General features: G+C 33.6%; 1 protein-coding gene and 2 long non-coding RNA genes across 25 annotated transcripts; 1 reads left to right on the plus strand and 2 right to left on the minus strand.

The window, feature by feature from the left end:
• Nucleotides 1-639: 639 nt before the first annotated feature.
• LOC112772730 (uncharacterized) lies at nucleotides 640-11,549 on the minus strand. Of its 21 annotated transcripts, none has more exons than XM_072224206.1 (12): nucleotides 11,409-11,545; nucleotides 10,771-10,857; nucleotides 8,661-8,749; nucleotides 5,517-5,622; nucleotides 4,873-5,432; nucleotides 4,011-4,481; nucleotides 2,971-3,212; nucleotides 2,665-2,877; nucleotides 2,440-2,532; nucleotides 2,203-2,304; nucleotides 1,758-2,102; nucleotides 640-906 (listed from the first exon to the last, which is right to left on the minus strand). In XM_072224206.1, the coding sequence occupies exons 5-12, from the start codon at nucleotides 4,904-4,906 to the stop codon at nucleotides 826-828; spliced, it is 1,581 nt and encodes a 526-aa protein (XP_072080307.1). In that variant the 5' UTR covers nucleotides 4,907-5,432; nucleotides 5,517-5,622; nucleotides 8,661-8,749; nucleotides 10,771-10,857; nucleotides 11,409-11,545; the 3' UTR covers nucleotides 640-825. The 21 variants fall into 21 exon arrangements, 19 of the variants coding, with proteins under 19 accessions (XP_072080307.1, XP_072080316.1, XP_072080308.1 ...); XM_072224215.1 differs by having other exon boundaries at nucleotides 2,971-3,110; nucleotides 4,729-5,432; XM_072224207.1 differs by having other exon boundaries at nucleotides 4,729-5,432.
• Nucleotides 11,550-14,047: 2,498 nt separating this feature from the next.
• LOC112772372 (uncharacterized) lies at nucleotides 14,048-16,431 on the minus strand. Its single transcript, XR_003187482.3, has 2 exons — nucleotides 15,743-16,431; nucleotides 14,048-14,375 (listed from the first exon to the last, which is right to left on the minus strand). It is a non-coding gene; the product is annotated as an uncharacterized lncRNA (long non-coding RNA).
• A 1,961-nt stretch (nucleotides 16,432-18,392) lies between these two features.
• On the plus strand, nucleotides 18,393-23,146 carry LOC112769239 (uncharacterized). Of its 3 annotated transcripts, none has more exons than XR_003186420.3 (5): nucleotides 18,393-18,880; nucleotides 19,916-20,138; nucleotides 20,228-20,359; nucleotides 20,478-20,558; nucleotides 20,918-21,282. It is a non-coding gene; the product is annotated as an uncharacterized lncRNA (long non-coding RNA). The 3 variants fall into 3 exon arrangements; XR_003186421.3 differs by lacking the exon at nucleotides 20,918-21,282 and adding an exon at nucleotides 22,972-23,146 and having other exon boundaries at nucleotides 18,396-18,880; XR_003186419.3 differs by having other exon boundaries at nucleotides 18,403-18,880; nucleotides 20,832-23,146.
• Nucleotides 23,147-24,400: the final 1,254 nt, after the last annotated feature.

Consider the following 24,400-nt stretch of genomic DNA (forward strand, 5'->3'; position numbering starts at 1 on the left):
CATTTTTTTTGTATTCACGATATAGTTTATTTATATAAAAATCAATTATTTTATCCCAACTTTTAGCATTAAACACTACAAAAAAAGGAGTTAAAACGGCGGTTATTTTGGGAAATTACGGCGGTTAGAACCGCCATTATGACCAAAACTGGCGCCTCCAAGAAACGCCGTTATTCTGGGCGCCATTCTGGTTATTACGGCGGTTTTCAGAAAACCGCCATAATAACCTGTGGATAATACGGCGGTTTTTTGAGGGTTAAAATGGCGGTTTGTAACCGCCGTTATTTCCGCATAAAATGGCAGTTTTTGAACACCCGCCGTTTTTACCAGAATATTGTGGCTTCATTTCTGTTTAAAATGGCGGTTAAAAACCGTCGTTTTTACCATTATAACCGCCATTTTTACCAGGTTATAATGGCATCTTTTGTGTTTAAAATGGCAGTTTCTAGGCGCCGTTTTTACCAGGTTATAATGGCATCTTTTGTGTTTAAAATGGCAGTTTCTACCAGCATATAATGGCATCATTTTTATTTAAAATTGGGGTTTCTAACCGCCGTTTGTACCTAATTATGATGACAATTTAATGCTTTTTAAAATAAGATTGAAACTACCAATTTAAAGTGATATTTAATTCATACATGATCCAAAAGGCATAGTCATAAATCAAACATCATATGATGATTTTAATTCATACATGATCCAAAAGTCATAATCCAAGTCATGATTGAAATGTCATAATCCAAAAACAAAGTATCAAAGTAACATTTTTCAATAATACGTCTTAACATATAATTCTTAATATACGTCTTAACATATCAAGCAAGGTCATGCTTCCTTGTTGCTTGCTCCAGAAGACCTACTTCCTAACTCTTTTGGTGATGGAATCTCACTCTCCTGATCCAATCCCTACAACAAAAATATAACTATTATGAGCACAAGAAATGCAAGAAAAAGGTATATATTGATATACATTTATCATGTCTAATTACATAGCATTGATACAATAAAAATTCGACTCTGTTTTCACACATTTATCATGTCTAATTACATAGCATTGATACATAGCAACTGAGCAAGTTAAGAATTAACAGTTGATAAAAGAACATATACTATCAATTCTGTATCTCACCCATAGTTTTCATTCACATATGCCCAGGGTTTTGATAAAAGAAGAATACATGATTGGAATTGATTCATGGCCCCTCCTAACTAGCTCCTCCCTCAGCCACACTCTTTACAATTGAAAAACTATACTTTGATCAGCACACTGTATACTATACTCAGTTATATAGGTTCCCTGTTTCATTAGATATTTTCATTTGGGAAAATTAAATATCATTGAGCGCGTCCTAACCCGAAGGTTTGCTTGGCGTGAAGAGTGAGCAAACTTAAGGTTGATGGCAAAATTAAAATTATGACTAACCCTGTTTATTTATTTATTTGATATAGCTTTATTTAAAATATATAATTTGCAATTCAGTATTAAAAGGATCTTTTACCCATCTAATGCAGAGCTGGATGAAATGAAGCCAATATCCCATTACTACCAACTACCAAGGTCCCATCTCCTTTTACATAGAAGATAGCAAGCAAGCAACTAATCAAAGTTCGATTAAAACATAATAGTATAGTCTTTCCTCAAAATATTAATGCAAAATACTGTACACACAAGACAAGGTTTACTATCATTCTAGCATAAGCTAGCACTACTACTAATTATATTAATAATATGAATCATAAGCAAAATATGAATGTACCTGTGAAACTTGTTGAGTAGGGAACATTCCAGCCAATTGTATTGGAATTTTACCTCCTTCCTTAGAAGCAATATAGGAGACTTGCAATTGCGCTTTAACGGCATCTAACTCTTCTTGCACATTTGGACCACAAGTAGATGATGTGCCAACATCATTTGAAGAACCTAAATTCATTTGACTAATCCTTGTAGTGTTGTTCTTGAAAGCAATTGTTGGAACAGCTCCCATACCTAAACCTCGAACACGACCAGGGTGCTCTTTCCCAAAAACTACTCTAAGAGCATCAAGAGGAGAATTAACAGTTGATTCCATCGGTTGTTGGCTACTATGTGCTTCAATCTTTTCCTACATATATAAAAAGAAAGAGAAATCAAAAATAGTATTATCTTATAAAAAAGAAAGAAAAAGAAATACAAACAAGTTACTTATTGCACTTTAGTCTTACCGCTATTTCTTTAGCCTTTTCATTAACATAACTTTCATCTATTTTCTTGTGAGTGATGTCCCACATTTGAACCCTACTAACTTCTTTTCCCGTCTCTTCCGTCTAAAATTTAAGAAAAGTAGAAAGACTCGATCAAAAAATAGCAGCCTACTAACTTAGATTAGATATGCAGAAAATAAGAGATGATGCATGCATTATATTTGAGATAGATTAGATATGCATGCATTAATTGATTACCAATTCAGCCCTTCTTCTTGCAATTGATTTAGCACCTGAAGTATGAGGAATTATTTGTTTTTGCCGAATTTCTTGATTCCTCTTACAAAGTTTCTGCAAGTTAAATTTGGACACAATTAAATAGAGACAAACATGCATTCAACTCTATATAAAATAAAATACAAGAGCAGGCAGCAACAATATCTGCTTCATATAAGGCTTTTTAGTAGGAGAGTAAGTACTTACCTGAGTTTCAGGCTTCAAACGATATTCTACAAATAGAGCCCACTGATCTGGAGCAATATCTTCTGGTGCATTATTTATGATCTCGGTTTTACTCAACCTCGGATCATAAAAATCATTCCAAAGCTTTATCCTATGTTCCCTCCATTTTTTGCCAAGTGATTGCAGCATAAATCGTTTGGCCAAGTTATCACTCACTTTGAAGTAAAATCGAGCCTTCAATATTATAACAAAGAATATATATTAACCAGCAAATATAACTAAATAATGGCAAAGAAATAAGCTTTAGAGTTTGAGTAATCTTCTTACTAGGAAAAAAATATTCCATTGATTTTCAAAAAAGCTTGCTGGAATGTCTGACCACTTTTCAAAACTGATTGGAAATGCTACACAATCAGTGGCCAATTGCCCACAAACTCCTGCAAGGAGTCCAGCTGCTTCTCCTATTGCTGCATGATACTTATCAAAATTGACGACTATGCGCAAACCTTCTGGCAAATTATGCACATCCTTCGCTAATAAATGAAGGCGTGTACTATTTTCGTATTCATCTAAAATAGACAAATGAGTATAAATAAATAAGTAAATGAGCGACTAAAGAATAAAATAAATAAAATTTGCTTTACTAATAAAATGGTAAAGTCTTATTTAATTAAAGCCCTAAAATACAGTTTAGTTAATGTTAATCTGCTTTAATTTTTTGGGTATTGCTGCCAGAATTTTGTTCCCTTCCCATTAGAACATTACTCTGATCTGTTGCTTCTTTTTTTTTTGGACAGAAAAATTTCATTAATAATAGGCCTAGCCTTTTACATAGATTTATCATTACAAAGCACTGTTCTATATTAAACCAATAGTTTTAAACAATGAAAAACTAACTATACAGCATTAAATCACTTCAGATTATGTAGCATTCTGCACCAGACCACTAATATTCATTAAAGCTGGCACTCCGATCTGTTCTAACATGGATATGATAGTTTTTCTCTGTACACTCCGATCTGTTCTAGCATTCTGCACCAGACCACTAATAATTCATTAAAGCCTTGCTATTCCTTCAGAGCTAATCAAAATCTTTCAAGAAGGTGATAGAGGAGCCTCTTAGACTGAGTAGTTTGCATCTAATTTCGTTATTCTTTTCGGGCTTTTAAGTTCCGTTTTAATACCCAAAAAAAAGCCTTGCTGTATGGCGCTACTCCCTAGGTTCAAAAGTAGATCTGAATGATTTTTAATTCTTGTACTACAAGTCTACAAACTTGAGACTTATTCATGGGCATAAAGAAAAGTAGTATCTTTTCAGATTTCTAATGCTATTGATAATAATAACATAATAAAATATCTATACATACCTATGGCATCAACAGTCCAATGATGTTTAGATTCACGTCCATGTTTACGTTTAGGTTCGGATGGATGCTCAGAAGAATTTGAAGCTACCGACTTGTCTCGGGATGAACTTGCAGCTGCTGCCGACTTGTCTCGGGAGGAACTTGCAGCTGCCGACTTGTCCCGGGAGGAACTTGCAGCTGCCGACTTGTCCCGGGAGGAATTTGAAGCTGCCGACTTATCCTGGGAGGAATTTGAAGCTGCCGACTTGTCTCGGGAGGAATTTGCAGCTGCTGCCAACTTGTCTCGGGAGAAATTTGTAGCTGCCGATGTCTCTCGAGAGGAATTTGCAGCTGCTGCGGACTTGACTTGTGATGCATTTGAAGCTGCCGACTTGTCTCCGGATGAATTTGCAACTACAATTGACTTGTCTTGTGAAGAATTTGCAGCTGCTGCTTTAAGTAGATTCTTGTACCTCTTTTGCTTTGGCATATCTGCATAATAGATCAAGAAATTCGACAAGTTATATATCTGCAAGTTAAATTTGAAGACATAGGAACACCAAATTAATAGTTGGAAATAAAATAATTTAATTTTGTTAATAGGCGCTACTATATGTAACCTACTAACATTAGTTGATCTTATAGGAACACCAAAATAATAGTTGGAAATAAAATAATTAATAAGTATAGATAAAATGTGAATTATAACTAAATGAAAACTTAAATATAAATTTCATACCATAAATTAATTTAACCTACTAACTATTTCGACATGTGCTCATCTTCTCCAATGTCATCATCTAGTAGTTCATCATCTACCTCATCTCTTAACAATGATAGATTATCACAATTTTCAAATAAAGAATCCAAGTTTTGCTCTAACCATGGCTCATTCTCGCATGCTTCATCATCTTCATTTCCCCCTATATCATATGAGTCTCTTGGCTTCAAATGCACGACAACACTCCAATCTTTATTCACTTCATTATTGACAAAATACACCATTCGAGCTTGTGAGGCTTCAATATATGGATCATCCTCCTCTCGGTCACCACTGTGTATTACCCGTGAAAAATTAACAGAAGTAAAGCCCCAACTATCCTTTCTACAGCCCCATTCTCTAGTGGTGTCAGCCCATTTACATTTGAATAAAGTAACCCGAAATCGGCCATTGTAGTTTAGTTCTATAATATCTTCTAATTTGCCATAATATGACAAATCAGCATTCCTAACATTAGCATCACTAGCGCTAGCAACACAAGGAGTTGAAGACATTAAGAAAACTTCACTATTCTGGGTCTTTAACCCATTGTCTCGATTGGTAGTTCGAAAGGAGAACCCATTGATACTAAATGTAGAAAACCTCTTGGCATATCGTGATGGACCCCTTGCTAAGTATCTCAAATCCTCATGCACAGTATTCATAATGTCTGGGTTCATAAGCTATTATGATAGAACAACATATTAGTTATTATATCCACAAATACTGCTCAATATTAGCAAAAAACTTATCATTTTTCTATTTACCTGCATAGGAAACCAAGTAACAAAATCTTTATTGACTCTTTTTTCTATCTCTACATTTGAAGGCCTTCTACCCTTAGATCGTCTTCGTACAAAATCTTTAAAGTCACTGTCAGATATAGAAGTTTAACTCTAACTAAACAACTATTTTCAAGTAAATAAAAATGCAAACAGTTTAGGCATTTGGCAATAAAAAACATGTACGCAAATCCTTAAGTACTTACTCAATGAACAGTTTGACATACGGACAATTTAGAACCACATAGCGATGTGCTTATTTTTTTTCCATAGGTGACAACTCAAATACTGTGAAAGCTCCCTTAGAGTTACCCATTTGTGGAAAAAGCGAATCAACATGTGTACTGTAATTACCATCCGGACGATCATCAACACGTGGTGGCCTATTAAATCTTGTCTCAATCCCTTCTAAGTACCGAGAGCAAAATGTAAGAGCTTCTTCAGCCACATATCCCTCAGCTATAGAACCTTCTGATTTAGCTTTGTTTCGTACATAGGACTTCAAATGTCCTAAATACCTAGTTTGTATAATTGGCTTTAGTAAGCAAGATATAACTAAGTGACAGGTTAAATGAACAATGATTGAAAAGAGATATTTACCTCTCAATAGGATACATCCACCTATAGTGTACTGGTCCTCCAAGTTTTGCTTCATCAACTAGATGACAGGTTAAATGAACCATGATTGTAAAGAAAGAAGGAGGGAACAACATTTCTAAATGACAAAGGGTAATGATTATTCGAGGTTGGAGCTTCTCAAGTTCAATAAGACTTAAGCTTTTAGAGCACAACTGTTGAAAGAATGAAGACAACTCTATTAGCACTGCAGTAACTTTATCTGGTAGCACATTACGTATGGCAATGGGTAATAGTTGCTGCATAAGGACGTGACAATCATGGCTCTTCAATCCAGAGAGCTTTCTTTGCTTCAGGTCAACACACCGTGAAATATTACTCGAGAGACCATCTGGTACTCTAATATTCTTTATAGTACGCAAGAATATATCTTTCATCGAATTTGACATTGTGAACAAAGATGGATGATATCTCCCATTTTCATCTGGCCATAAATCTTTTCTTATACCCATTTCTTTAAGATCCTTACGAGCTTTGAGATTATCCTTTGACCTTCCAGTCTCATTGAGCAAGGTGTATAACACATTGTCGCAAACATTCTTTTCAATATGCATAACATCTAGATTGTGGCGCAATAAGTTAGACTCCCAATAAGGAAGATAAAAAAATATGCTTTTCTTCCTCCACATCCCCGATTCATCATCTTCTTCAACAACTTTTCGTCGAGTCCTCTTACCTTTACTTGCCTGTAGTTCCTTCCCGAATGAAACATTGATGCCTTCAAGTTGTTCCAATATTTCTGACCCTGTTAGTGCTGCTGGGGAATCTCTCAACTCAACTTTTCTATTAAATTTTGCACGACTTAGCCTAAACTTATGACCCCTTTCTAAGAAACGGCGATGCCCCAAAAAATACCATTTTCCACCATGCTTTAATCTATATGAATCAGTGTTGAAGTTACATGTGGGACAAGCATATTTACTGTGTACGTTCCACCCAGATAGGTTACCAAGGCCTGAAAAATCACTAATTGTCCACATTAATGCTGCTCGCAATGTAAACATTTCATTCTTGAACCTATCTAATGTTTGAACACCATCATACCACAACTCTTTTAACTCTTTGATAAGAGGTTGTAAGTATACGTCTATGTTGTTCCCCGGCATTTTCTCTCCAGGAATAATCATTGACAAGATAAGTGATGTTGGCTTCATGCACTCCCATGGAGGTCGATTGTATGGAATAAGCACCACTGGCCAAACGCTATAGTTTGTACGCAAAGCTCCAAAAGGGTTGAATCCATCAGCTGCAAGACCAAGACGTACATTTCGAGGATCTTCGGCAAACTTATCATGAAGTAAATCGAATGTCTTCCAAGCTTCAGAATCCCGCGGATGCCTCATCTTCGAATCTTTCTTTTCTGCCGAAGCATGCCATTGCATTGATTGTGCAGTCTTAGAACACATGAATAATCGCTGAAGTCTCGGTTTTAGTGGAAAGTATCGCAAGATCTTTGCCGGTTTCTTCTTTTTAGCATCACTCCATTTAGATGTATTGCATCTTTTGCATTCTTGCAAATCTTCATCCTCCTCCCAATATAACATGCAGTCATTAGGGCAAGCAGGTATCTTGGTATAATTAAGCCCTAGTTTGTTTATGGTTTTCTTGGCCTCATAGAATGTGTTTGAAATCTTCGCATTTCCAAAAGCATCTTTTATTAACTTGAGGATTTCGGTCATGGCTTTGTCACTTATTCTGTATAAGCACTTTATGTGATACAGACTAATCAAGAAAGACAGTTTTGAATACTTTGTGCACCCTTCATACAATTGCTCATTACCATCTTCCAACAACTTGTAAAATTCTACATTTTCTCCATTGTGCTCTTTATTTTCTGCATCTTCTATATTGTCTTCATCTCCATCTCCATCTTCTATGTTGTATTCATCTCCATCTCCATCTTCATTCAAGTCAGGTCTAGCAACTCCAAACGCATCATTGAGCATTGTTACCATTGGATGTTGAGATGTCGAATCATCTTGTACAATTTGACTAGTTTGATGAGCTTGTGACCCAACTCCAACTGCTTCTTCACCATGCCAATACCAAACTTTGTAGTTTTCTGGAAATGGCTTGACTATTAAATGTTCAAAAACTTTCTCTCTTGTTTGCCACTTGCCAAAACCACACACCGGACAAGGGCATTTAATTTGACGACCCCTGAGAGATCGATGCTCAAAAGCGAAATCCAAAAACTTGTTTAGACCATCTTTATACTCGTGCGTGTTTCGTGGTTTTCCAATCCATGACTTATCGATTGACATGACGAAGAGGGACTACAAAGAGGAATATTAAAAAATCTATTCATTAAAAATAAATCTCTCTCTCTCTCTCTCTTTCTCTTTCTCTCTCTCTCTCATATTTACTAGGCAACTAACTAGTATACATCAGCAGGCGCTATTATAAAAAGAAATTCTTGTATGTGCAAATTAGATATCAAACAAATACTTAAATAGTATTCTAAAAGAAATTATAAAAAAAAATTATAATTACCTCTTTCAAATGATAATTTTGTGGCTGTTACAGTGGCTTTATGAACTTTTCCTTCTCAAGTAGTTGTATATATGCAAATTAATTTTTTTCTACAAGACAAAAAGAGACAAAAAATAAAGCAAATATATTATTCTCAAATTATAATTTATAAAAACAATTCGTATAAAATTCGTATTATATTAACTAACTAACTAATTAGTTTTATATTCATATATTATACTGTTTTATTTATTATTTAATTAAACAGATTATATTACAACAATATGTGGTTGTCAAGCTAATGGGTACAGAGTACAAACTGTTAGTAACTTAGTATTATAAGGTTTAGTGTAACTGGTGGAGTCCAAACTCCAAACTGTAATATATTCATGCTTGATTACAATCCCAGCGACATACAAATAGATATAGGCCCCACCTATATATATTCACATGATTTAGATAACATCACATACGTATACATTACAAATAGAGCTATATTCCATCCCTAATATGAATAAGAAATTAAAGGACACACTTTTATATAACTCCAAGACCAATTATGCACCTTGATACTTATCTTTAATAATGACAAATAGCTACAAATAATTATTTAATAAATAGTTATAATGAAATAAAAAAACCACAGAAAGGGCATTATATATATATATATATATATATAATTGATTGAACACATAATAATAACAAAAACAAAATATATATATATAAGGAAAAATAACAAAAAGAGCATGCATTCAATTCAGGCACTGCTGCTCTTCACTCAGAAAGGGAAGTCTTGGTCTTCAAGTGATAGAGGGAATCTTAGAACCTTAGAACTAAGCTATTAAATACGGAAAAGAAACAACTGAACCAAAAAGAAGTAACGTAAATCATTAAAAGAAAACACTAAAACTTATTTTCTACAATGTAGTGGCTGCATTCTTTGGAAGATGTGATGACCGCGAAGCACTAGCCTATGGTATGAGTTCTTAAGTGTATGCAGTTTTGGTCTGAGTTCTTTAAGTGTATGCAGTAGTAGTGAAGAATCTATAGTGTATGAGGAAAGGTTGGTGGAAAACAAAGATGATGTTAAAAATGTATTGATGGAAAAGAGTATGAGCAATCTAGTTTTGGTAGGTAGGATTCCACAAGTAGCACCTTTGGTAAACACAAGTGATTATTCAGAGCTTGGTCCTGTTGGAAGCTACTTGGCTTCTTCAGATTTCTCCACTTCTGCTTCTGTTGTAGTGTTTCAGCAATATAATCCAAAATCAGACATACACCCACTGGTACTGGAGGTTTCTGATTACTCAAATATGCCAGATACACCAAATCATCCTTTGTAGAGTTCATAGATAGATTCATTTTGTTACATAGGAATGTAGAAGTAAAGTTTGTGTATGGAGTTGTTGACTCTCAAGACATGTACAAATAAGATACCAAAAATAAAGGCAGAACAAAATCTGAAACTACTAGCTGGTTTGTAAAAGTTAGAAAATATGAATCTTTAGAAGTTAGAATTTCACTCCATATCGAGATACCATTTCTGATTCCATTGTTTCAAATAATGGAAATTCAATCATTAAACTTAATGATTAATGAGCAAGACACACAAAGAAAATACTAAAACTTCCAGAACTAAGTCTAGCAAATTCACCAACTAAGAACATAAGAATATGGAGAATAAGAATAATTAGTAAACAACAATTGCATCAAGAATGGTCCCCAAGCTCAAAAACTGCAATCTGAATGACCAAAACCCAACAAACCAATTGCAAAGTAACATCACCTACCAAACACAAGTTCAAATGTTCTGTAAAAAACAAAACTTAGCAAAGGATATATGAAACCAGCTGGTAACAGCTCAGAAAAACAAATAAGAAGAAACCTTCACATGAGAAACAATAAGAAAGCGTTAATAGCACAGAAAACCAGCAATTCAATTATCACGTAGCAAATGAATTGTAAAAACAAAATCCTAGTAAACAACAGAGCCTAGAGTATATATGTTCTGAACAGCTCAATCAATCACTATATATATATATGAACGAGAACAAGGAAGAGAAATAATTATTATTAATACCATTATCAACAACAAAAACAATTTTAAATTAATCTCCAAAGAAGGATTTACCGTCGTGGCTTTCTCTTTCTCTCTTTCTGTAAATGAGATCTGACTATCTAGCTTTCACGGCCTCTCTGGTACCATGTTTTCAATTTTCTACAAACAAACAAAGAAGAGAGGTCAAACGGTGAATATAATTAATTAATTAATCATTATTAATTGTTGTGAATAAATAACGAGCATGGAAATTGGGAAATAAGGATTTGATGAAACTTCATGTACAGATTTATTGATCAACGATTTAAAATTACAATTTTAAATAATTAGGGATTTTAAAAAATGACAATGATTAACCAACACAAGATACCGGTGAAAACGACGGCGATTGCAAAAACTGCGCAACACAGTGAAAATTCAAACGAAAAGAAGAAGAAGAAGAAAAGTTGCACTAGTGGATCTGGATTAAGTTAGGTTGCATGGAGGTGAAGGATGAGAGAAATGGAGAAAGGAAACTGGGTGTGCAGTGTAGAGATCTATGAGTGGCTCACACCTTGATCGAAATTCATGAGATTTTCATTTAAGCAAACCAAAAATCAGCAAAAACGAAGAAACCAAAACGAAGAAGCTCTCCGTGTAAAGAACTTGAGAGGGAGCTGCAGAGAAACAAATCAATAACTATTTCAGTTTAACTTGAGAAGGAGAGGTACCTAGAGAAATGGTAACCGGCGAAGAGAGGAGAAGCCAGAGAGGGAAGAATGGTGTTGTCGGAGGGCTTCGTTACACGGAGGAGACGAAGGAGAGAGAAGGGAGATCGAGAGCGCTGTCTGGATGTGTTTCGTTTAATGAGCTAGGGTTCCAGTTATTTTGTTTTATATACGTATGAAAATGGCGGTTCAAAACCGCCATAATCACCTGAACCGCCACCAAACACAAAGTTAATTATGGCAGCAACTAACAATGCCATAATAACCGGGTATTACGGCGGTTCTTTAAAACCGCCGTAATATTAATGCCATTTTAAACTCTTTTTTTTGTAGTGAAATTTATTTTATTGATAACGGCATCATTCGTCTTCCTATGTCCGGGAAGCGTAAAAGTTAGACTATCATCAAGCATGTCATGGTTGTGCTCATCTTGAAAGTATAAAATGATCAATCTACCGCTTTCGACATGTACGTGAACACACATTTCGGCCAGACATTCGCATCTAGTCTCAGACTTCGGCTTGCGTTTGGGTCGATGGGTATCATTCTCAGACCTCGGATCTCTAAACCCCTCCCTCAAGCAAATAAATTGTTATTGTGTCGCCTCATTTTTGACATTCCTTCTAATCCTATTCTTTCTAAGCTGTTCATCTTTGAATAGTATTGGTAGAAAAAAAATGCAACAGTCTGATCCTGAAAATATAACAATCTAACCTCACTTGCAGTTATTTCTTTTAAATTTATATTCATGAGCTCATCAATACTGTCAACAACTCTTTCGTCTCAGTTGTCATAAAAGGTGTCACCAAAAAATACATCGACATTATTTAAGTTTGACCGATTTTACTGGTTTAACCAATGACTTATCAGTTGAACTAATGAACTAATAAACCAGTAATCTGATCGATTCAATCACCAATTCCGTTCTAACAACTATGATTGTTGTAACAAATACTATATTATTAAATATTATAATATTTAATATGTATAAAAGTTTAATATATTTACAGAAGATTTGTTAATTCAAATTAAAAAAATTAATTAATTATTTTTTTGTCTGTTTTAGTTTTAAGTATTATTTATTAATATAATAAAAATAAAAATAACAATAATTACTTACATAATTAAAATAGATCATCCTAATATATTTACGATATTATATATATAAAAAATTATTATATAAGATAAATAATTTTCTTTTGTATTGATGATATAGTTCATTGAAAATCAACTAATTTTTATAACATATGATTTATTATATCATTTTTTTCTCTTAATATAGATAAGATATAAGATATTACGTATATTATTTAAAATACAAATAATAGAATTTTTTTAAAATAAATAATTTATATCTCGTTTACAGTATTTCATTTACACTTACACTGTAAAAGAGATATATAAAATTTGAAAAAATACACATATCTCGTTTATGCTTTAAACGATATATATATATATATATATATATATATATATATATATATATTTGTAAATATAAAATTATAATTTTTAAAAATAATAAAAATATTAATAATTTAATTTGGATCAATTTAAAAATAAAAGTTGATATATTTTGTTATTATTTAGATCGAATTTAATTAATTTATATCTCATTTATATTTTAAAACTTAAGTTAATAATTTTCATTTGTTTGTATTGAATTTTTATAAATAGAACGTTTCAAATAATAAAAAAGATGTGCGATTTTAAAATCCGCGGTTTCAAACTAATAGGAGAGATGAGCGATTTAACTCAATTATTAGTGGACGATCGGGCAAATCATATAATTTGAAAATGCTCATTTAAAAATCAGTAGATTATTTTTTTTTAAAATTAACATATTTAAATTAATACTAAAAAAATAAAAATTATATAAAATTAGACATAATATTTTCATAAAAAAAGATAAATTTCAATTACTACCATTCGTGGAATTTTTTATTTTAATAAATAAAATAAATGTAATAATTACTGAATTAAATAATTTTAAAAAATATTATCGAAATTCACCACCCTTAGCTTTTCTCGTTTATAGATATTGTAAATGAAAAAGTATAGGGAAACAATGGCTTAAGCGTATAATGTGTACAATAGAAGTTTAGAAAGTATTAGAAATATGATCATTACTATTATATTGTCCTATCAGATTATGGTTTTGGATGAATTTCGGTAATATTTTTTAAAATAATTTAATTCAGTAATTATTACATTTATTTTATTTATTAAAATAAAAAACCCTTTTGTAGTATATGTTTTTCTTTGTAAAACTAAATCACTTTTATGAATAAATTTCAAAAAAGAAATTAAAAAACCTTATAAATAAGAAAGAAAATTCTAGGTATGTAAAGAGAAGTTATGGGTGCGTGGGTTACGCAACACGTTTCGCAGTGTTCGAGGCACACTTTTTCTTGATCTTGAAAACTTGAGCCACTTTCAGATTTTCATTAATTAATTAAAGAAAGAGTATAAGCAAGGTAGTGAACTCGTAGTTTTTACCTCGACTCGTTAAGCTAACTCAAAATCGTAATTCGTTGAATCGTAAGACGGAACGTAAATATGACTCGTAAAATATAAAAATTTAGAAAAATTTAATAGCAAAAACTAATTTTACAGATAATAAAATAAATCTCAAATAAGCTAAATTACCCATAGAATTATAACTATTATATATATACCATGACAAGTCAAAAGTCACAATTCAACACAAATTCACGAATCACAACACAAATTCACAACTCATAAGTTCATACGACACTAAAATAAATTCAAGTGGCAAATAAATCAACCAAACTACAAGAATGAACAACTAATTAACTAAAATTTAAATAAGTTATTTAATAATCATTCTATTCTTCATCAGTCATAAAATCTTCACGAGTTTCACAAACTTCTGCATTACCATCTTCTGCACAAATTTTATCTGAATGTTAGTCGGATTTTCACTTGCATTAGCTTGAGTCGATGCCATTCCTGTTCAAAAAAAAAAATGAAAACAGTAAATATTCAACAAATCAATTTAATATCATAGCAAAAATTTAACAATTTAACAAAAATTATAGAATTGTATTCAATTTCAAGTACAACCATCCAAGTTCAACAACCTTTTATATAACAATCCAATTCAAACAAAAAATACTAACATAACAAAAATTCAAGAATTATATTTAATGCCACAACAACAATTCAGAAATATAGATAGTTATAAAATTATTGGGATAATATAGGTGACAAATAATGAAGAATTGAAGTAGTGCTTATTGCTGCACAACTATTAGTACTGTCATAGTTGCTTATGGTGAAGAATTGAAGATCGAACACATTACAATTACATTACAACATGCACATATTTCAGGGTCCCAACTTCTGCAGTATGTTTAGCATTGATAATTGTAGTCCTCTGACACACATAATCTAATATCCCTTATTTATACAAACATATATACACCAAAATAAGAGAGATAAGAAATTCAAAAGTACAAGACAGTAAACAAAATTAATTAATGGTTATAAGGTTTGCTTATTCTATATATCATATTTGTTATAAGTCAGATACACAAAATGAAAATGTGTGCCTTAGCTTATGAGACTACTTTATCTTACCAATGACTATTGATTGAGAAATAGATAATCAAGTGATTATGGCATCAGGATCTCATCCAGCATGCTATATACACATAGCCCTTGAAAAAGTATTTAACTAGATAAAGAAAGATGTGAAAACTTTGTAGAATTTATTTAGATCAGAATCTCAGAAGCTTAGGTACATCATTGGGATTTTGCTTGTGTTTGTGTGATTGTGTTAAGGGTTTGTGATATGATTGCAAATGGAAGGTTGCATGTGATGAATGATGTATGTAACTAAGAGTATGAATAAATATTGCTAATTTGATAACAAGAGAGAAATTGAGATAGAGGATAGCTTCTTTTCCTGTGAGTAGAGAAGTTCATGTTGTTTACACATTCTACTAGACTTTTTTCTGAATTTCTAATAAAGTCACTCAAGTTTCAAGGTAATTAAACTCATATATATATAGTAGAGGAACACTTAGTTTAATTATAGTGTCAAGAATCAATATAATTATTATTCATAATTTGAGAACTGTTATCTCAATACATTTTGTGTTAAACATTATTGGGTATAATAAATTAACTCAGATTAAACTCAATCTTTTAGTTCATGATGGCTACCATGAATTGGTTAACGCTCTTGAACAAAAGTTTGACACTACTATATCCTGTAATCAACTCTATCCCTATAATATCATTTACCTTTTTTTTTCTAATTAAAATAAGATTGAAGAGGATAGAGATTAAAGAGGTCTTAACTTTTAATTTACCTGATGAACTAGCAGCAAAGGGGAGGGGAAGAGCAGCGGCCAGCGATCCAGATTCCAAAGCCAGAAACAGAGAGGCAGAGCCAGAATTTGCGACGTTCACGGCCTCACGCAGTCCAACCACTACCAGTCCGAGTCGATAACACAAGCGACAAACCTCACGGCGAGTCGGCGATGCTCCGAATTGGGGTTTTCGGTCGCGCAAAATTCATATTTCAGAGGAAAAGAGAAATAGAGTCAGAGATTGAGACTTGAGAGAGGTGAAAATTTGAAATTTTGGCCATAGAGAATTGGAGATAAACTGTAAATGTGAGGGAGATTAAGAGATTAGAAACTGTTACTCTGCTAGGGCTCCTCTTCCATGGTCTTCTATTTAGATTTGGCCAGTGGGTTGGGTTGGGCTGCAATCAGGGACTCAGGGCCAAGAAAAAGAACTTCTTCAACCTGAAACGCAACCACGCGGCAGAAGCGACGATTTCGGTGACTCTGCGATTTTCAACGGCGATTTCACACGGAGTAGCCTGGTTCTGGACGAGAAGCAGAAGCGCAACGGGAAGATGGAGTAAAAGCGTATAATCGTGCGTTTCCACGAGTTTACACGCGATTCTGACTACCTTGAGTATAAGGAACGTCGAGAGAGGAATTCTCTATTCGCATATTCTCCTAATAAAAAAGTCGCAAAAAATATTCTCTAATTAAAACCGCCCCTCTCTCTTTATATCTTTAAACCAAGGTTATGAAAATCGGTTCAAACTGATCGGTCAAACCAATCGAACTGCAAACCAAAGTGAAAACGAATCGGTCTGATGCTAAAATCAGAGAATTTAAAAACCGTTCTTGAACCATCAAATCGGTCTAGAATTGGTCGGTCGAACCGAACTATAACTCGGCCGATTTTTTGAATAAAGTTTAGACGGCACCGTTTTGTAGGGCATGGGAGGTAACCTTTACTAGCCCCAACCCTAAGCCCCTGTCCCCTAACCAAAACGCGCTCCTGCCTCTCACACACTCAACCAGTCCGAGCTCCTCTCATCGAGCTCCTGCTCCTTCGTCACTTTCGCCTAGCCACCGCCTGCTACCGCCGCCGACGCAATTGCGAACTTGGAAGCCACCGTCGCGCCGTCGCATCTTCCTTCCCCATTGTTGCACAGCAACCATCGTAACTTCCTTCCCCTTCAATATTCAGTGTGCGCGTCCATCGAAGCCGATTGGTTTGCTTAGCAATGGCGGTTGCTCCCTCTATTAGGCTTTTCCCACCTTCCTTCGCCTCCATTCCCTTTCCTCATCGCTCTTCCTTTTCTTCCCGTTGGCGCTCTCCCTCTTCCATTTCTCTTCTCCTTCCCATTCACTCTCGCCTTCAATCTAGTAACTATCTAACCAACTACTCTCCAATTTTGTTCCACTTATTTATTTATTTATTATGATAATTTGATTGCATGATTGTACTCTAATATTATTTAATTGAAGCTAGAACTGTCCTTTTGGATTGTTCAGATTCTTAACTTGATATAGAATTAAGTGAAATTTGTGTTGATTTTTTGCCTTTATTCTATTTGCTGCTTCTGCTTCTGCAAATGGAGATATTGGGGCTGAATTACCTGGTGATCAGGAAGAGATTATATTCATGGGGACTGGAATTAGTGAAGAGATACCTAGAGTTAGCTGCTTGACTAATTCTCTGAAAAAATATCCGGTACAATGAAGAAAAAAAATCTTTTTGAAAAAAATAATTAAGATTTTGCTGCAATGGAAGTGAATGTTTAGGGTTTTGTTAAGATTTCTATATTTCATAATTGTTGTAGGTATGTTCAAAGTCTGCTCAACCGGGCAATAAGAATAGGAGACTTAATACGAGCATCCTCATTCATCACCTGGGCTCCTCAAGAACTCATAACATTCTTATAGATACTGGAAAGTAAATTTTTTGTCTGTGTGTGATCTGCAATTATGTTAGATTAGGGATTATGATGAGCTTTTTACTTATTTTGTTTTGATGTTAGTCTAAGTATATGATTTCATGATGGCATTACATTTGTCCCATCACCAAAATTTAGAATATTTTTTAACATATAAAGACTTGCTAGAACCCGTACTGGATTACAGTAAGCAGACAATAGATGATTTAGTTAAATTATTTGGAATATTTTTATACAGCAATGAATCATAATAAAACTTTAGATCTATGCAGTTAGTAATTAGAATAAGTGAGGTAACTGTTGAGAACTTAGGCTGGGAATATAAGGTACTCCCAATGGCCTTTAGGGACATGTAATTACAACTTTTAAGGTTTGTATTAGATTATAATTATATTTTAATGTGTTTATTTATATTTTATTATTTTATTATAAAATGGTTTTTTCGGTTCAACTACAGTCGAACCTATAAATTAATGAACCAGTAGTTAGAATGGTTCGATGACCAGTTCAGTGTTCAAAACCTTGCTTTAAATCATTGTTGTCAGAATCGGACCAACCTGGCCGATTGGACCGGAAACCAGTGAACCGGTCATGGACCGGTATGGGTAAAACAAGGGACCGGACAAGTAAAAACCGGTTTGACCCGGTCGGTTCTAATAAAAACCGCTGAACCGGCAGGTTTGAAAAACCGGACCGGTTTGATTTTTATTTTTTTAAACCCTTCCCACGAAAACGACGCCGTTCCCCCACTCTTCTTTTTGGAAAAATTAAAACCCTAACGGAGCCCCATTTCCCCTTCACTCTCTCTGACCCAATCTCACAACTCACAAGTCACAGAGGCAAAGCTCTCAGCATCTCATTCTCTCACTCAGTTTGTCACCGCCACCGCACGTCGCCGGTTTCTTTGCATCGTCTCGTCGTCTCCTGTGCATCTCCTTCACTGCGCCGTCGCCTATGTCCGTGGTTCGCCTTCACCGCGTTGGCGCATCTCCTTGCTCTTATGCGTCTCTGTCATCATCGTCGCGTCATCGTTCGGCGTGGTTCTCTGTTGCTTCTGCCTCCCCCTTGCCAGTTTTTGCTTCGTCATGCTTGGTCGCCCTATTCTTTGCGCGTGTTCTGCCTCTGCCTTGTGCCTGTCTTGTGCCTCCTCTGTTTCTGCTTCTGGCCCTCTCCATCTCATGCCTCCTCTGACTTTGGCTCTGTGATGGGAACAGATTGAAACGCTGTGAGATAGTTCTGATTCTGGACTTCTATTTTTTTTGGTTATTGTATATTGATTTTTAAAACATGATTGTTGCTGTTTAATTGTAGATTTAGAATAAATAAATTGATGTTTATTAGAATTTATATACAGTGACATTTTAAAGCAAATTTGAAAGCAATTGGAATTTGATGCTGGTTGAAATTTGTATATAAATTGTTGTCGTTTTAAACTTTTGATGCTAATTGGAATTTGTATAGAATACTTGATTGTTGTTGGATTAAAACTTGATTGTTGCTTGTTTAATGTAAATTTAATACTTAATTGTTATTGTATAGAATACTTGATACTTGATTGTTGCTGGGTTCATATTTGATTGTTACTGGTTTATTGTAAATTTAATACTTAATTGTTACTATATTAATATTTGATTATTGCTGTTTTAATGTAGATTTAATACTTGATTGTTATTCTTATTGCTACTGTTACATGAGTGTTTAAATATAGATTTAATGCTAATCAGAATTCTTTTATTAGTTATTTTTAGAAATTAAAATTTGTTGGTAGAATGTTAGTGGAGATATTTTTTTAAATATAGATTTAATATTTATTAATTGATTATTTTATATTTTTATTTAAATGGGACCGGGTTAACCAGTTCAACCAATGACTCAAGTTGAACCAATAACCCAGTGACCCAATAGTCTTCGGTTCTGACAATTATGCTTTAAACCGTCTATATTCTTTCTGTATTATTTAAAAGGTTCTATTGGTAAGAATTCAGTACAAATAAATAAAATTATAATTTTATATTTATAAATATACATATTTTGTTTATTCTATAAACAAAATATACATAATATTAATTCGTTTACATTATAATCGAAATATGAAAGTAAAATGAAGATGGATAAATATATTACAAATTTGAAATTACCTATATTTATTATTTAAATAAAATATTTAAATTATTTATTTAAAAAAAAATCCTACAACTAATCGGTCTAAAATGTACCCTAAATAAGAGGGGCTCATCCAAGATCTGGCTTTCTGGTGCAGTAACAAGTTTCGGATATGCAAGGAAAGCGCAGTTATGTTCGAGTGGAAACTCCTCTTCTTAGTTCCAGACTCCTCGCACACCACGGAGGCTTCCAAAACCACAACCAAAACCGATCTCTTTCTTGCGAGATTCGACGAGATCCAGGCATTCCGAATCTGATGATTGACTCACTCAGGCAGTTGCTTGCTACCAGAGCGGCGGCCATCCTGTTAAAACGGACAGGTAAAACCTTTAAAACCTGCTCTCTGATGAAGCTCCCGTTATTGTCTCCTTATTATCGCTTCTAAGGCATCCAGTCTGCGTCTGCATAGTATTTGAGCATGGAAGACCGTGGAGGACACGGCGGCCTGGTCATTGTTGGCGTGGGGGCCTTCCAATCTCATGGCTGCTGGATCGATCTTGAGTGATTACGAAAGCAGAGATATTGCTCTTTGATTTCGAAGGTATGATTTGAAACCTTGGGTAGAATATGGTGTCATTCCTCTCTTTCCAGATGGACACCTTTTTCATTAGCTGAATGTTGGGCTAACTATACAACTAATTTTGTGATGTTTGCAACAGATCGGTTAACTGTAGCTGACAACTAAATCAGAAAGCTGTGCAGTCTGATCATGCTGGTCGCAAATGCGGCAATCAGAGGAGGTAATAATTCTTCTCTTTTAACTGACAAAGCATTTGGCATAAGAATTTGTTTATATGCTATGGTTCACGCTTTGCTAAATAAAGTTGAGGATTTGGGAGGGTAGAGGATGATGGGAGGTTCATGGTTTCATTCATGGCGTCATTGATAAATAGAAATTTGTTACCCTGTTTTGATTGACTAGGCTCCAGTCTTAGCAAGTTAGCATAAGTGTATGCGACTTTATCTCGGCTTCCATGTGGCTAATGGTGGCGTTCTGTTTCGTTTATTCTTAGGAGGCAAGAAGCCTGTTGTCCTCCCAAAGCCGGTTTAGTAGACTGGTTTCAAAATATGAATGCTTTTGTTGTTGTTGGATTTGTAGGATGAGGTGGTGGTGGCATTGCATCGCTGGTGACAGTAACGATGTAGTAATGGCGAGTGGTGGAGTGTGTTTTTGTTGGTTCTTGGTAACGGTAAGGGTGAGGGTGAGAAGGAGGTGATGGCGGCGGTGATAGTAGTGGTGTGGGGGTAACCGTTCAGGGCTTGGTGGGTTAAGGATTTGGATTTGGAGTGAGGTTTAGGGTTGGGGTTGGAATTGGGGGTTAAGAGTAAATTTTGGCTAAGTGTTGACAGTTGACACTAAAGACCGGTGATAAAAATAGAATTCAAGCTTGTTTCAAATATTAAAGATAAAATCACATCAAATTAAATGTTATGCTAGGAGTAAGTTTTGAGTTAGGGACAAAAGAATATTTTACCATTTTCTCTATTTTTTAAAAAATATTCGGTGAACTAATATTTTTAGTAATTAAGGCGAATCAAGATCACTATTTTTTTTAGCATAAGAATGTTTCACTCGTATAATACAAATTCGAAATAAGAGTTTCCCTGTGCAAAAGAAAACAAACCAAAGTTTTATCAATAAAATACAGTTTTCTCAATTTCTCCGCATGTCTAAGGTTTGGTTTGCTAGAATTTTTTAAAAAAGTATAAATAGTTTATTTTGTATTTAGTAAAAAAAAAGATTGCATTTTTATAGTTGCAATTTTTAAAAATTTAGGATTTTTGAAAGAATTTAAAGTAAAAGTTTTTAAAATTGACTTGTATTTATTAAAATTAAAAAATTTAATATATATTAATAATAAATATTTAAATTTTTCTTATATTTATGTTTATCATAATCTTTTTTAATTTTAAAAGTTATTTTATTAAATATAATTATTATTATTTGTACTTATTAAAAGTTATTTTTGTTTTGATTTTATCAATAAGATACAACTTTTAAAAAGTTATTTTTTTAGAAATATTTTTTAATTTTTAATAAACTATTTTCAACATGAAATTTTTTTACCCAACCAAGTAGAGTAGATGTTAGGTGTCTTATTCTATACCATAAAACATGTTGGTTAGAAAATTCATCAATGAAGGTACGTGCACTAAGGCTTTGTTTGTTTGTGAAAAAAATAGAAGAAAAGAAAAGGGAGGGAAGGAAATTGAAAGGAAAATGATTATCATCTCCAACTAAATAGTCCATATACTAGTCCAAATAATAGCGAAAATTGTAGAGTACCACAAAAATTTAGTCTCTTTTCTAATTACTTGACAAACCTAGTTAATGAAAATCAGTCTAGAGTTTCAGGACAAACCCAACATTCATCAAATATACTAAACAATTATTCCATAAAAAATGTTATCGAGCAATGCAAGAACGGATGTGAATTTGAATCACAACGAGGGATGAAAATGGATAGGATAGAATAGGTGATACAAAATAAGAAATAAATAAAATGACACATTGAAATTAAATGAAAAAAATAAATTTAAAAAACTACGAAACCCAAGTTTGAGGGATGGGATATCATATTCTTTTTCTTCTAGTTCTCGGGATTTTAAATGCAAGAACAAAATTGTTTATAAATTTTGTAAGAGAAAGAACAAAATGGATCATCAAAATTTTTCTATTTATAAGCGAAAAAATAAAACAATTCTCAACTTTAGTGCTACTTACATTCCAAAAAATGCATCAAATAATGACTTCACGTATTAAATGTTTTCTTTTTCTATCGGTGTTTCTGGTATATTTTCGGCAATTAATGACGGGGAGAAAGAGATAGAAAACAAAAGACATAGATTGAAATTGAATATAAAAAAAATTATTATATTTTTTTATTCAATTTCTTAATATAACAAGAAAGAGATTTTTTCAACCTAATTTGTTCACATTAGTCTGAGAATTCAATAAAAGAAAATCATTCAGCTTTTTACCCAATTTTTCGATGCAACAAGAGAGATACTCACTCAATTTTACTTGTTCACATCATGGTTTCCTCACTAAACTAGAAAGGGATTTTTTTTACCTTTAATTGCTTTATGACAGCTACAATAGTTTAGTAGGTATTTATAACCTCTTATTTATTTATAATCTCTTCTTATCAGCTTAAACAAGTGTTGGAGATTCAAAGCCTGTCTTCTGTATGCAGTAACTAATTGGCCAGTCGGGTTTGGAGATACTGCGGGAACAAAAAAAATTGAACATTATAGTTAAAATATAAACTAATAACTACAAAATGATATTTAAACTCTTCATATTAAGAAGATTTGAAATTAACTATTTTCCTTCTCTTTAAAAAAAGATTCGTTCTCGAATCTTGTAGTGAAAAAAATTAGTACGTAAAAAGGACAAACACAGAGAAATTTTTTTATTATTTTACACTTTTTTAAACAATGAAATCAACAAGAATGACAAAATAATAATAAAACACAGATAAGGAAAACAAGGACAACAAGAACATAAAGGACACGAGAGACACTATAACTTTTTTCGTTAGGACACTAGATATAAATTAATCACCGTATGAAAGCAAGTACTGCTAAAAAATAAACTAAGCTTTTTTTAGGGAGCAAACAAACTTTTTTCACCCTGGAAGTATAAATATTGAAATGATAATTTATGTATTATGTAATATGTATTAAATTTTATTACTTTATGTTACATAGCATTCAAACACGTACATTATGTAATGCATGAGGTCCACTCAATTTGATCCAAGTCTTTTTTGAATTGTTATATAGTTGAATTTGGGTCTTGTAAATTTTAGCAAACTTAGTCTCTGATCTATCTAAGACCACTGTGAGTTTCATGAATGAAACAAGATCCTCCATTAGAAATTTGGAGGCACAAGCGGGTCAACTGAGTAAAAAGATCACTGAAATTTCTCTTAGTACTCTCCCAAGCAATACATAAGAAAATCCAAAAGGAGAGTGCAAGGCCATTGATATAACCACCATGGCCGAATCCAAGGAAGAAGGGGAGGACGTAAATCCTAGTGAGGAAGACCTCCTGGGACGTCCAGTGATCAATAAGGAGTTTCCCTTTGAGGAACCAAAGGAATCTGAGGCTCATCTAGAGACCATAGAGATTCCATTAAACCTCCTTATGCCATTCATGAGCTTTGATGAGTATTCATCTTTTGAAGAGAATAAGGATGTTACTGAGGAGCAAGCTACGAAGTACCTTGGTGCAATCATGAAGCTGAATGCCAAATTATTTGGTATTGAGACTTGGGAAGATGAACCTCCCTTGTTCACCAATGAATTGAGTGATCTGGATCAACTGACATTGCCTCAGAAGAAACAGGATCTTGGAAAGTTCCTAATACCTTGTACCATAGGCACTATGATCTTTGAAAAGGCTCTGTGTGACCTTGGTTCAGGGATAAACCTCATGCCCCTCTCTGTAATAGAGAAACTGGGAATCTTTGGGGTGCAAGCTGCTAAAATCTCATTAGAGATGGCAGATAATTCAAGAAAACAGGCTTTTGGACAAGTAGATGACGGGTTAGTAAAGGTTGGAGGCCTTTACATC

The sequence above is a fragment of the Arachis hypogaea genome, chromosome 18 (assembly GCF_003086295.3).
Source record: "Arachis hypogaea cultivar Tifrunner chromosome 18, arahy.Tifrunner.gnm2.J5K5, whole genome shotgun sequence".
NCBI classification, from domain to species: domain Eukaryota; kingdom Viridiplantae; phylum Streptophyta; class Magnoliopsida; order Fabales; family Fabaceae; genus Arachis; species Arachis hypogaea.